This window comes from Apteryx mantelli, chromosome 5 (genome assembly GCF_036417845.1).
Source record: "Apteryx mantelli isolate bAptMan1 chromosome 5, bAptMan1.hap1, whole genome shotgun sequence".
Lineage (NCBI taxonomy): Eukaryota > Metazoa > Chordata > Aves > Apterygiformes > Apterygidae > Apteryx > Apteryx mantelli.
Window position 1 is genome coordinate 52,229,864 of NC_089982.1, and position 14,684 is coordinate 52,244,547.

At 37.0% G+C, this 14,684-nt stretch overlaps 1 protein-coding gene across 4 annotated transcripts in view; it reads right to left on the reverse strand.

Annotated features, from left to right (window-relative positions):
- The window catches only part of FAT1 (FAT atypical cadherin 1), a 112,261-nt gene that overhangs the window by 2,146 nt on the left and 95,431 nt on the right, over positions 1-14,684 (reverse strand). Inside the window, exons 19-28 of one of the 4 annotated variants that reach the window (XM_013942103.2) lie at positions 10,177-10,978; positions 9,111-9,242; positions 8,839-9,002; positions 7,746-8,208; positions 7,071-7,224; positions 6,698-6,808; positions 5,850-6,481; positions 5,471-5,608; positions 3,009-3,068; positions 284-319 (exon numbers count right to left, since the gene is read on the reverse strand). In XM_013942103.2, the coding sequence (XP_013797557.2) occupies positions 284-319; positions 3,009-3,068; positions 5,471-5,608; positions 5,850-6,481; positions 6,698-6,808; positions 7,071-7,224; positions 7,746-8,208; positions 8,839-9,002; positions 9,111-9,242; positions 10,177-10,978 (2,692 nt within the window). Of the gene's footprint in view, positions 1-283; positions 320-3,008; positions 3,069-5,470; positions 5,609-5,849; positions 6,482-6,697; positions 6,809-7,070; positions 7,225-7,745; positions 8,209-8,838; positions 9,003-9,110; positions 9,243-10,176; positions 10,979-14,684 lie in introns of those variants that run through there. The other 3 variants (XM_067297994.1, XM_067297995.1, XM_067297996.1) reach the window with 3 other exon arrangements.

Here is a 14,684-nt window from a genome sequence, read left to right on the forward strand (position 1 = left end):
CAATCATGCATAAATGACAGAACTTGTTTGTCTTTTACAAAATTCTCTTGAATAAGTCCTTATTGCTCTATTGGACACTAGAGGTAAGCCTAATCTTATTAAAAACAAGTTGGTTTTATTTGCTAAAAGGAAAATAATAGAGACTTGGAATAAGGTGCAAACCTAGTAAAGCGTAATCACTGCAGACAGATGCACAGCAAACAACTTAGAGTAAGTCTGTGTTAAAACTAAGTATTAACAGAAATATTTTGGTGAATATCAATGAACTGCATGCAGAAGTCACCTCTTGAATTGCTGAGGTCAGGAACAGCAAAAGATTCTTTAGGTGGCAGAATGAGAAGAAAAAAGGAGAAAACATTTGTAGTTAGGAATCAAACAGGAGAACTGATGTGAAGACAAACATAATGACTGTCACTGGTATACATGCTGCTTTTGTCTGGTTCTGGTATACTGCAGGCTAAATACACCAGTTTATTTAGCAGTACTAAGGCTGACATTATTTTCTCCCAGGCTCCTTCTTTATTAGACTTGAACTGTAGAAGGAATAGCAACTGAGTTGATGTACAGCCCACCTGGGACAGTTGTGCAGTGGCAAAATCTGCAGTCCATAGTTTGCTCAAATCCCCATTTCAGTAACTTTCAGGACTTCTGTTAAAAAGGTTTAACAAGACTTGGTCTGATTGTTCTCTTTCCTTGCATCCCCTTGGTTTTCTACATGGGGCTAAATCTATTAGGATTTCTAGTATCTCAGTAGATGGGAACTCTGTAGACAGGAATTCAGTTTAGCATCTAATGTCTGTAACATGGTGCCCTGGGAGCCCCAGCTGCCTCTGTACTGCAATCCCAACAACTCAGACTCAGCAGAGAACTGTCCTGTTATCTGATAAATCTTAAACCTTTCTCATTTCAGAAATGTATATTCCCTGTTCAGGGGTGTAAGGAGACGTGCTCATCCTAATCCCAGCATCATATCCTAAGCATTGATGCTTTTATCTATTTTCAGAAGAGTGGAGGGACAGAGGTTGACTCTACTTTTTTTTTTCTTCCGCTTACCTAACCAAGCAATAAAAAAATCCTGTCCATATTAAGGGAAGTATCAATCCTTTATTATCCATGACCTGAGATTCTTAAAACATCTCTGGTCTCATCTCCAGGGGAGTACTCTAATTGCGAGTCTACTTAGAAGACAGCATTATTCATTTTTCTGGGGAAACTGGACAGCAAAAACCCAAACCAAAAGTAATGGGCAGACTTCTGTCCTTTTGTGCTCAGCACCATTGATTTGCACAGTGACGCAGCTTTATTTGGGGAGCAGGGCAGGAGAAGTGCACGCCTAAAACTGCTTTAGGGGGAAACTGTCTAGTTAAAGTTCCTGTTCCCAGCACACCTGTTGGGCAGAACTCCTTGGGGAGGCTAAAGGAAAAGACTATCTGTCCCAGAGCTTGACCTTGCTTAAGGCTCAAGCAACCATTCTCTGCTGCTCAAACTGGTACCATTTTGGGGTGCACAAAACCAGAGCTCTTTATCTAAGATACTTTAAAGAAAGAAATGCTTATTAAGAATAGAAACTTCTAGGTGTTAAGAAGAAGCTGAGCAGTACATCCTTAACTTCTCTGTCCTTTATGAATATTTTGAAATGCATAAAATAGTTGTATGTGTTTATCTTACAGTGATACTAAAACACTGAACAATGCTTTTAATTTTGTCTTGACAACTGCATCAGTCATTTGTAGCCTCTATCAATTAAAATCAGAAAATTGCATAAGTTGTTGAATATTTCTCCAAGTCTTTTAATTTTGCCTTTTTAAGTAAAGTACAGTGCATTATGATTTTCTAGCAGCGAGGTTTATGGTCTGCAGGTATATATTAATAAAATATTCTCATGTAATTAGAAGTCTTTGCATTTGTCTGCTCCTATTTTTAAGTCTGCAAACATTATACAGGATATATTTCAAATTACAAACCAAACAGAATCCACAGCTACTATAAGCAATTTTATGTTCTTCAGGTGACTTTAAGTAGGACTTAATAAAGAGGAAGAAAACCTACTTTTTTAAAATTAAGAAATACAAAAAAATACTGCCTCCCTGATCTGTGGATGTTATTCAGCAGTAACCACTGAGAACTCATGAGAGGGGGGATACAAAGGACTGAACTACTTGTGTATCACTGGAACTTTCAAGGCTTGTTTTAGTCTCTTGAAATAACAATTAGCATTTGTGTAGACTCACTGGCACCCTTAGTACTGCTATTATTTCCAAAGAGTTTGTGTACTGTGTTTTGCAGAGTTGTCAGTTCTTAAATGGTAGCAAAAAAATCGAATTCCATTGAAAATAGCTACTTTGCCTCTAACTTCCAAATACTTACACACACATAGACCTCTGTGTGTGTGTGTACATATATAGATGCATACAGGCACACACACGCCTTTTAGATTCTCCAGTAAGATTTGGCGGTGAGCAGCTACTTAAACTGATTGATAGGCAAGTGTATGTCTCTATGTATCAACTGCTTTGTGAGAATCAGCATTTGCAGCTAAAGAGGCAGCCCGATCTAAAGGCCATGGAAGAGAGGTACTGACTTCAGACTCCTCTTGTGCTCAGCTGGACAAGGTGCCAACAGGTATGCAGGGGAGAAGAAAAGGAAGTGGGGGTGTGGGGGGGAGCTGCTGGTCTTTCATCTACTACAGTGTTTGTAATTGCTTTTGGTGTCTCCATTCTGCTGGGGGATCTTGTGTGAATATTTGCAGAAGGAGAGTAAGAACTGAGACCTTTTTATGCTTTTTTTGTTTGTTTTTAAATCACACTTTGAAGCCTGCCTACAGGGTAGCCACAGTGCACAAAAAAATATGAAGATACATACAGGTTAAATATATTCTTTACTAAAACTCATCAGAAAGTCTACATAAATAATACTTTATATCTCCCACTTACTATGACTACATTACTAGAAGACAAACGTTCATTATTCTGCCAAAGCAGTAAATAAAAATGAAAACATGTATATACCTTCTTTTTCCACCGAGTCAACAACAGCATTGACAAGGTGTATTACAGTCACTATGGAAGCTTGTAAAAGGTATAAAAGGAGCAAATTAAAACAAACCTATAGTTAGTATCACTTTAAACAGCATATAGGTATACAAAAATATTATAAATTGCAGTTCATTACTATTTTACAAAGCAAGATTATCTGTGTACATATACATGTACTATCTAGAAAGCAATTGCATAAAATATGTAACACGCTCCTAAACCTGAAATCATGATAAAGATGGCAAAGTAGTTATGATAACTACTCCTGAAACAAACAAATTACGCACAAGCACAGAATTGCTTTAGTTTTATGGGAATTTCTGAAATGTTGCCTAAACATGCTGTTTGCATACTACTGCATCTAGACAGCAATAAACTCAGTTTTTCTAAAGGCCTGTGTTGGGTGAGCTACAGAGTACTGCATTAGGCTTCCCATTTTCAGCTGCAAACTACTATTTTTTTTTTAATGAATGAATGGAAAACCAGGGGAAGAATCATTCACTGAAGCATGACTGAAATACTGGAATATGAAAAATATATATTGAAAATTTCTGTTACTGACCTACTTAACAAGTTAGGAGTGAACAGTGGTATATAGCTGAAACACTAAATTGAGGTTGCAACATTCTTATTTAAAAACAACCAAAATTAATGTACTTTTTGTACATTCTCCTCTTCCCAACATACTTTGGAAGGGAGAAGGATTTACTGTTATAGGATAGGATGAGGTAAGCACATGCAATTTGTTTGCATGCCTCAGGGATCAAATTTCAAACTAAGAACTTCAGAATCTACCAAAAAAAGGAAGGAAGGAAGAGTCTCTGATGATACAGTTGTTTTTTAGGATGATGTATTAATGTATCATCTACAGTAACAGAAGATAAGCATCATCTACTCTGTTACAGGAGTAGTGATCAGAAAGGCAGGAAGGGAAAGAAACCCCTCAGAAAGGAACTTCCACTGAAGCCGCTGGGGAGCTGTGCAAGTCGTAAGGATAGAGTTCAATTTTAGGGCTGTCAGCCTCACAGTCATGTCACTGACTTCTTTCATTAATTTGAAGAAGTGCTTTTGTATATTAAATTTCATATCTATTTTTCTATATCACCCCTCCCCCCTTTATGATCAATACATGACAAGAAATAGCAATAAGGATATATGAAATATATGGGATGGAGAGGAGAACACCATGTACTGCACAACACTTAGTACCACAGGAAAATAAAAGTTGAGAGTTGACATCAAGTCTATTGATAAAATGACGAGAACTATAAGCATACCATTTTACTTTCACCAATCATTAACACAGACATTTCTTTTCATGTTATTAAAGAATGAACCACTGTACTTTGGTGAGAAGTAGAACATTCTTTATTCCTAGACTAAAGGAATTTCAAATTCTTTTTACCATACAGAGACAAAAGCAGGAATTGGAATAGAGTCAAAACACCTTAACTTAGTGAATTAAATTACGAGGCAACTGTAACTTTGTCCAATCAGTCTTAATATCTGAAAAGTTTCTGAACACAAATAAATGCATATCAACTGTAGAAGCATGTGTTATCACAATGGAAAAGTGAAAACCTTCCAATTTATAAAAAGAACCAGATAAATAAGTATGCTGAGTAGATTTTGATGGACCAGGGTTATCATTAGAATGTTTATATTCCTATTTTTATACTGGCTTTTTTCAATGTATGAAATGCTATATGAATTCATTTTAATCATGGTGAAAGCCAAATATACTGCTCTACTAAAATAAAATTCCTTTTTGTGCAACTTCCTTCATTACTTAAGTAATCAAACTTACAAGCAGTCCCTTAAACTCTGCTCTCACTCAGAACTGATCTGATCCATATGGGAGCTGAGGTCGCAGCAAGGAAAAGGAAAAAAAAGAAAAAAAAAAGGGAAACAAATGAAACCATAACACCAGAAAGCTTTACTGAAAGCTGAAGGTCAAAACTAAAGTTTATATTTGTGCAGAGGCTATTTTTTAAATTGACTGTATTCTTCCATAAGGTGATAACTAATGATAACCTATAAGAGCATCCCAAATTTGAACATACTTTTAAACAGCTACACACACCTTGTGCTTCATTTTCATTGTTAATATTCTAACAGAAAAATGAATATATATAATTGTAAGGTAAAGTAATTAACTTGAGGTAGAAGATAGGCAAAACACTTTAGAATTTAATAGATTTTGATATTACATAAGTAAATACAGATATATATTAAATAAGCTATTATTTAATATATGTTTATATTAATATAAAATATATTAATATAATAGTAAAATAGTAATATATTATTTAATATACATTTGATATATGTAACACCTATTGATATTAACAATGCATATATAGATGCAAAGACAGAACATTTGAATTGATCATCTGAATGTAAGCAATAGTACAGAACGATCGTATTTTACATACCATTGTCATCACATGATTCAGACTGGAAGGAGCTAAGAGACTGGACCTCAGACATGCTTTCTCTAGCACTGTAAGGATGAGAGTTCTTTTCGTCTAGAGGCTTTTTTGAAAGGCAGGGATCAAGATCTACTACTTTCGCTGAAAGAAAAATTTCAAGTGGGACAATTAATAGATTCTAGGTTAAAGAGCCAATAAGTCCTAAAATCTACACATTCTTACAAAATTTATTTAGCATGAGGCCTGATCGGACTCAAAAACCTGTAAACTCACAATGTCTTTTCTATCATAATAGGCATAGACAGACTTTGAACTCATAGTGAAATTGTACCACATGCACGTACCGTTAACAGGAAGAGAACAACATAAAAACATTTCTTACTGTCATAGTCAAAATCCCAGCTGGGTTTCTGTATTGAATCGCTGTCTGAAGGAGAGTTGGAGGGAGGTGGAGGTGGCAGGTTTGGTGCTACACTGCAAACAGCTACAGCTTTTCGGTGACCATGCACAGAATCTGGGTTAAAAGTACTAAACTCTGGGTGCTCGGGGATGGCAGATCCCTCAAAAGAATTCCTGTCAAGATTGTTCCTAGAGTCACTTGGGATGCTTGGAGTGTATGAAATGGGACGAACAGGAACCTGTGGTGGGATGTCAGAATAAATGTTCTTATTCAATTTTGAATCAAAATAAGGTCTTTGCAAGAAAGCTGTTGTAGCTCCCAGTTGCTTGTCTTCAGGCTCTGGCTGGTGTTTCTTCTTTCTACTAATCACTTTGCGGCAAATAACAAAAATCCCAACTAACAGGAATATTCCTGCGATGAAAACAATAATTCCAATTACTTCAGCTAAGCTAATGTTCCAAGATGTTGAAACATATTTGTTAAGAACAATGTCTGTACAGTGTTTTCCTCCAAATCCATGGCTACAATTGCAATGATATGAACCATAAGTATTCTCACAAAGGGCACCATTAAGACATGGGTTTTCTACGCATTCATCAACATCAGCCAAACACCTATCAGAAACAGAGCAGAGAAATAATGGTTAGTATACATCAGTAGTCACTAGTGTAGTCTCCTTGTTCTCAACAATTCTAGATATTTGTTTTTTAATATGCTGTACTGTACGCTACCAGGCAATTTGTTATTTATCAACACTTCAGATTTCAACCAATTTGAATTGTTAAATAAAGTAATGTAGTTAAAAATTCACTGTGTGGAACACTACCCACCTTTCTCCGCGAAAGCCTGTTTCACACTCGCAAACAGGTCCATCCAAACTGTCAATGCACTTGCCGCTATTTTTACAAGGATTGTCTTTGCAATATGGACCCAACTGGCATCTGCAAAGGTTTAAAAAATATAAATAAATAAATAAATAATAAAAGATCAACGAACCATTACCTTACTATAAGTACGTAGTATAGGATTCAAGGCTATAATGTACTGGCTAGCATTAACCTCAAACAACTCCAGTAAGTACATTAGCTTTCAAAGTCTCAAAGCTTTAAATAGGAAACAGACAAAAAGGAATACAGAGTAAGTGTTACACTCATAAACTATTCTCTAAGGGGTTCATTTGTAGAATAAACAATACAAACATACCTTTGGCCTGTGTATTGTCCTCGGCACTGGCAGATAAAATCATCACTGACTGGGATGCAAGTACCACCATAAAGGCAGGGGTTGGAAGCACATGGGTTGACACTTACATCGCAGTGAGTTCCCATAAACAAAGGAAGACACTTGCAGTAGTAACCTGAAATCAAATATACTCTTTTGAAAGGCATGCATGGCTTTACTAGTTAAAAAACAAAACAAAACCCTCCCTGTCCACCTACCTTTTTAAATAGAGGGAGGATGGGAAGAAATAGAGAGATACATCTCATTAGAAGACAAAGGAAGAAAACTTAAGTTTTATGTGCAATTGAAGCATTACTTCCATTTCTCTCACAAAACTCAAGCTTGTCAGAATGTTTTCATAATTTTTGAAGAAAGACCCTGAGGAGTCTTCAGTTAGAGCAGTCAGAGGATGGACTTCAGGTGTTAATACCAAAGATTAAATTTCTGTTTTTTTTCCGATGTGCATTGTCTGCTTCATATCCCAAAGAACTGAGCCTGGAAGGTAGGCAGACACAGCCCTCCTACCTGCTTAAAACCAGCCTTCTACAACTCTCTGGAAAAGGAAGAGTTATTCACAAGGCTGTTTTGTCCCTCCAGGACAAGTAAGTTGGAAAGCAGCTTAGAAAACTAACAGCAGAAGAATAGAGCAGAGCTTACCTCCATTTGACAATGCATTGCAGATGCCTCCGTTCTGACATGGACTGCTTGAACAACCTTCTGTGGTAGTCAGTAAACACCCAGGAGCGACATCTACAGATTCTTCCATGTGTGCATAATTTCGTGGTTTGCTGTTTAGAGGTAGCTCTTGTCCATTAAGTACAATAGAATCCATACACCCTCTGAAACCATTGCTAACCTGAGGACTCCTGTCATGTCTTGTGCCTTGCTGCCGAATATGACCACCAAAAACCACATGATTATCCAGATTTAGTGTCCGAAGTGTACCAGGAGCAGTACCAGATGCAGTATGCACCCTGTCCAGAACAAGTCGTGCATAATTTCCGTCCACTTCAAGAGAAACTGAATGCCACTGGCCATCATTAATCTGAATGCTCTGAACGGAGACAATCCCAGGCCCACTGCCACAATCAAATTTATATTGCAGCCTTCCATGGTGAATCTACAGAGGAAAACAACATCATCAACAAATAGACCACACACTTAGGAGAGTCCCTGTGAAAAAACAAAACTGTAAAATATCGATGTCTATAAAAGTTTGTTTGCTGGTGGTGTTCATAAAGAGCAGTTTACTAATATTGTATTGCAAACATTTACAGTGATTGTGATTCATTGTACGCAGTTCTTTTAACTAAAATGTATACCTGGTATGTTTCTTCTCTAGTAGAGGAAGTCACAGACCATCAACAAAAGATTCTAGTACTTCAAGATGTAGCCTTCCCCTTCTGTGATCTCTTTAAGTGACTAATATCTCAAATATTTTAAGTGTTTTCTGTATGGAGTTACAGACTGCTCATACTTTACAGTAAACAGTTTATGCAAGCATCTCTAAAGTCTGTATTTAAAATTGCTTTTTTAATTAAAGAAAACTAATTCCTCTTACACATTAAAACAATTCAGTAGAAGTTTGCCACCTGGATGCATAATAAACTCTACTTTGAAGGCAATTTTCAATTATAAGAGTTCTACCGAAATGGTATGATTAAATCTTTTAAATTGACATTAAAAATAATGAGGTTGATGGTAACAATAACACAGGAGGAGATCTATGAAGTGGGAGATTTTAATGTACCTCTAGGATACTGTAGTCTGTTCCTCGAGCATACATAACAACCGCATGAGCAGAGTACGTTCTAAGCCTCATTGTCAGCTTCATTTCCTCTTTGTTCTCATTTTCCATGAGGCGGTATTTCACATAGCTGCTCCCAGTAAATGTCACGGCAGATCCAGCCGATGCTTAAGACAACAGAGAAGCATGAAATGGATTAACACAGGACTGGAACCAAACTTATCTTTGGAAAGTAGTATGGTTTTATGCAGAGAGTTTCAGAGTTAATTTCTCACCAGGACACTGTCCAGCTTTGCTGTCATGGCAAACACAGGTGTATTTTCCTTCCTTTGGATCTCCTAGACATTCAGTGCCTTCAGGGCATGGGTTTCCTTCACACACGCTATTCATCAGAGGGCATCTCCCTTCTGTAAAATGAAATACATTATTTCTCTTCTGTTGGCAGCAATGGTATTTTGTGGAGGGGGACACTTAAGTACAGTAGCTAAAGCAAAACAATCTTGGATTACCTCAAACCAAATGAAATTCCTAAACATCAGACAACAAGAAAGTGAACTGACAGTTATTGAACATGACTGGCAAAAATGCAAACTAGAAAAATAGTACATATAGTGACTGTTGGTCATAATTATCTTGAATGTGAATATACTTGAACAATTTAACTGGTACAATTTGGAAACTGCTGCTGTGGTTTAAGCTTTGCCATTACTATCATCTACCATAAAAAATCCAAGTAGATATTAAACATGGGGAAGGAGGATCAGGGAGAAGAGGAGATAAGTGTGTGTTTGTTTGACACAGAAAAGGAACTGGCTTTAAAAATTTACTTGTGATAATTCACCAGTAATGTTACTTAATGATAAAAAAATTATTTTCCAAAGAACCAAAGACCAATTAATCATCTGTATACCTCTATATATTTTAATGTATGTTCATTTCCCAGTTCAAGGTGTCATTCCCTGTCAAGTCTGAAAGCCATGTGGGATATTCCTCTAAGCAGAAACCAGGAAATATTCAGGTGCTTTACAAGAACTTTGTGCACAGAAGACTGGAAATGGCTGACAACTTAGAACAGGCAACAAAAAAGGAAGTTCTTTCATGAAATGGAAAATGAAAGCGTAATAACTATAAAACAATCCTCTTCCATAGGCTTATATTAGGTAAACTCTTAAAATGAAGTCATGAGACAAGAATTATTCCTTACTCCAAATATAGTGAGGGAAATGTTGCAGGGACGATTACAGGACATTCTTCAATTTTGTCCTATAACATTAATTTTCCACCATGTATTATGGCTATGTAAAACCAAGACATTCTTTTGAAGGATATTGCTTTCCTTACCTTTACAAAGACAAACTGCTGTTCTGTGATGACGTGGAGTGACAAAACTCAGCCTGGCTGTGCTGTGAGTTGACATGATGTTCTCATCCACTGTTACTTTTTCTTCACAAAATTTCAAAGGACAGTCTAGGCCTGCACAAAGCTTATGGAAAACATCAATTATCCGGACACCCAAGATCTCCTCTAGGTCAGCCACAGAAGAGTTTATCTTGTGGAGCAAAATTCTCATTGGGTGCTGAGAGCTGCCAGATTTTTCAATATTCAGGAGGACATCAAGGTTTGAAGGAGGATCAGAAGGCTGCAAACTAACAATCTGGATGTCATTTCTCCTCACACCCAATATGTTTCTTAAAGCTCGCTGGAAATTGCGCCAGTAATCACCAATGAATTCTTCAGGAGCAAGGTTTGCAAAGCGTATTGCAATGCTGTGATTTAGCAAATCTTGTGTGATTTGTCTGATATGCACAGTAATATCAGCTGCAGTTGTAAATTTTCCATCTGTAACAGTGATATTTAGGAGGTATTGTCCTACATCTAATTTTTTATGCGCTATTAGTTTGCCACCAGTACTGGAAACAGAGAACAGGGATTCCATTTTGGGGTCCAGACTGTATGTCAAAGTATCATAAACATCCTGATCAGTTGCATGAACTTTTCCAATGACGCCACCAGAATATTCTTCCCCAAAGGCTGTAATAAAGATTTCTAGTGGTAGAATTGCCGGAGAGTAAATGCTTTCCTCAATAACTCTAATATCAATGTAACTCAAAGATGACAACTGTGGTTTTCCATTGTCTGCCACCTAATGGAAGACGAGGAGAGAGTTATATTTTGTTTTATCTCATCAATTTCTACTGTAGATATTTGTATTGTATGCAGTAGTATATTTCTTCTAAAAAAACTCGTACTTTATAAAATGTCATAAATATAGGTCCTGACACAGAGTTAGTATTGAAAATTTAGAGCTGCACACACCCAGACAAACAAGTTTTGACGTCTTCCAAGATTAAATGGATACAGTGTTCTTAATACCCGGAAATGCAGGGAAGCCTACTAACACTTCTAGCAAGTACAGAGAAAATGCACAGTAGCTGATTTCAGACAGCAGATGGTGCTTGAAGCTTTTTTAAATTTCAAGCATGGAAACACATTAAAGTCAGAATGACTCATGCACTAGAAATTTACAACATGCTTCACCACAGTCATTAGGAGATGGTCTGTTAAAGACGATTTAAAATGCAGTATGCCAACCTACTTCAAAAGGAAAATAGCCCATGTAGAAAGTTACAATTAATTATGCTGTCTTTCATGATTTGTGAGCATGGAGAGGGGAAGAAAAAAAAAAAAAGACACCCCCCCCAACCCTGTAATGGTATTTGCTTCAGACAATTAAAGTAATTAACTTTGACAGAATCAGCCTGTCTACTTCAATTTCAAAGCCTTTTTAAACATCTTGTCCCCTGTCCTCCACCCTTTTTTGACAAAAGGGCACACTAACATCCTATGAAGAGAGGACAAAAGTAGCAGAAGACAGTCTTCCATCCTCCTCCTGTCCACTTTATTTCTTTCTACTTCTCAGTTCTTGTTTCCCTTCTATCTCTCTTCTAGAGAGCTCTTTCCCAGCTATTGAAAGTGAGACTAAAGAAAGGCGAAAGAAGAATAGGAGCAGGGGGCAGAGGGGATGCAGGGCTGAAAAGGTAGAGGATATCCTGCACTGTTCAAAAGATTTTGTAACTTTACTATGACTACAGGTAGTCTGTACACTTGCAGATCTATACAGAGAAGCTCCCTTTGAGTTGTCATAGAAATTTAAACAAAAGAGAAAAACTCCCAGCATATGATTATCTCTGGATGTGCATATAATTGTAGCATTTTTTAAAAGCTAATACATGTCTCACAGTATTACGTGAATTCACCACTAACTCCAAAAGACAGGCATGGTTGGAAGCTTGACCGCTAGTAACCCAAACTTAAATAGGAGACAGAGAGAGAGCTCCAGTTTGCAAAGTTTTGTTTTGCCTAGACTTCTGTCTGGAAACAAGACAAGGCAGGGAATGTAGCTACAGAAGAAATGCCCAAGGAAACAAGAAAATGATTAAAACAAACAGGCAAAGAAAGTATAACAAATGGACAGCAACTAGGAAAGAAGCGCTCCAGGAGAAATGTTTTTTCAATAGTGGAGATATTTAAAAATCTGCTGTGATTTTAAACTAAAGACTTAGGAGAGTGGCACAAAGGACGGTCTGACTCATAGCTGAAGATTCTGCACACTAATGCTGTGAGATGTTTGTTAACGGATAATCTACTTTCTTTGGAGAGAAAGAAAGAATATGCGAGTGAGTGGCATGCACATGTAGGTGGCTATTGAGGAAAAAAAAATTCTTATTTCCACTAAAAAGACAAAAGTAAAGTTAAGGAAAGGTTCATGTCCAGGGACTGTCAGTAAAGCTGTGGTTTTTTTGTAACAACTTACAAGTTGCCTCTTTTTTTTTCCCGGGGGGTGGGGGGTAACTTAAGAGCTCTGCCGCACAATCCCTACAGAAATCAACCAGAGGTGAAAGCTGTCAGTGCTGAAAGCTCTGCTAGTGAATGTCAGTTAAAAAAAAACAAACAACAAACCAACAAAACCTCCATATATCAAGAGATCAGACATGACCACTAACTTGTGAGGTGCAAGAAAAAAGGGCAGAAATGAAAAGCATTATAAACATGAAAAGATGCCTTTGAAAATCTTTCTTCTTAAGTGAAGAGGAAAAGAATATTGTTCTAAGGAAATCATGTACCTATTTTTAATGTGTATCATTGAAACTGAAGTCTTGTGATATGGAAATGTTAGTTTTAGTCTCAGATACCTTCATACTCATGTACGGTGCTTCTCTGAGCCAGGATAGTAGTGAATTATAGCACTGTGACTATTTTAAAAAGCTATCATAATAAATGATGATAAATGGCAGTTAAAAGACAGTGACATATTTCCAGAATCTAGGCAGGAAACTTGTAAATCAAAGAAACAGGTAAAAAATATTGGGAGTGATTGGTACAGTGTGCGTATACACACGAACACACACAAAGCATGACAGTGATATATTCTGCTTTCATGATATAAGCTCTCTGAAAAGCTTTGGTTCTAAAGGAGTAAATTTGTTTTAAGATGCATGTTCAGCTACTGGGTGCCATTAGAATACCCCTTTTTCATTCCCTAGAAAAAAGCACTTTTCACGTGCTGTGCTGAAGATGAGACAGCTGAAGTAATCACAGCTGATTACAGGGCAAGGAAGGGTCAGTGGTGCAGCGAACTCGTGCCATATGACAAAGACATTGATATCACAGTTCACACAGAACAGAAATAATCTGAGGTGCAGGCATGCAAAAGGAACACGTTCTAGACGCAAAACACATAGAAATTAGTTACTGCTTAAAGGAAATATAAAACAAAACATACAAATCTTGTATTATACTAATTGCACATATACATTTTAGGAAAAACAGTCCCTGTTCTTGCTCCCTAAATGAAAAGGTGACGTTATGGAATTGGTATACAGTTTGGCAAGCCTGTAAGTGCTGCGAAGGCCAGCTCTGCTGGTTTGCACTCCTGAAGGCTATGAAGGCCAGGAGAGACATCACTTAGGCACCTTGAAAGTTAATCTGTCCCATGACTAATTAGCAGATCATCAATGAGAAGAAAATAGCTAACAGAAGGATGATATACTCCTCTGCCTCCTTTTTAATCTCAATTCTTAAATCCTAAACTACACTTAAATGGAGCTTTTATCTATGCTGGTTCTTATACTGCTGTCTCCGGATATCATATTTCAGTTACTCAGAATAGTAAATCACAGCATGTGTGTGTGTGTGCGTGTGTGCCCTTCCATAAAGAAAAGAGACAGACTTCATGTAAATATGCCATGATTATTAACCCAACAAGGACAGAATTTAGTATACACTGGCACAGACATTACTGCTCTAAAATTCTGCACGTGCCTGCAGAAGTTGCTCAGAAGTTGTTTGCGATATTATGTAAGAGAATGATCTGGAGATTGAAAGATAAATTCTTGCAGGCCATGTAAACTCATGTAAAAATGAAGGTGAAATTTTTTTTTAAAATAAAACACAAATCTGGAAGTGAGGTTTAAGAATTAAGACCAATTATTTTCAGCCTTCCCATCTTAAGTCCACTGTTCACAGCCACTTAGTTTATAACTGAATTAAAAAGAGTAAGATTAAAAAAAACAGTAGTTTGAACTTTTCTTATGATAGGGTAAAAAAAGGATTTTTTTTGTTTTTTAAGAGAACTTAGCTGTGTAATCTCTAGTAAGACTGATTTTGAGACATGATCTGTTCTGCACAAGAATGACACATGTTGACACGTAATAGCCTTTCAGGGTTATTTTAGAGTTTTGTCCTGTGTTTTCCATTGCAAGAATCTGAGCCACACAGGTACTGCACCGTCTGTGAGAATCAGACACGAAAGTTGAATGCTGTAACAAAGTTCCACTGACCCTGGTTTT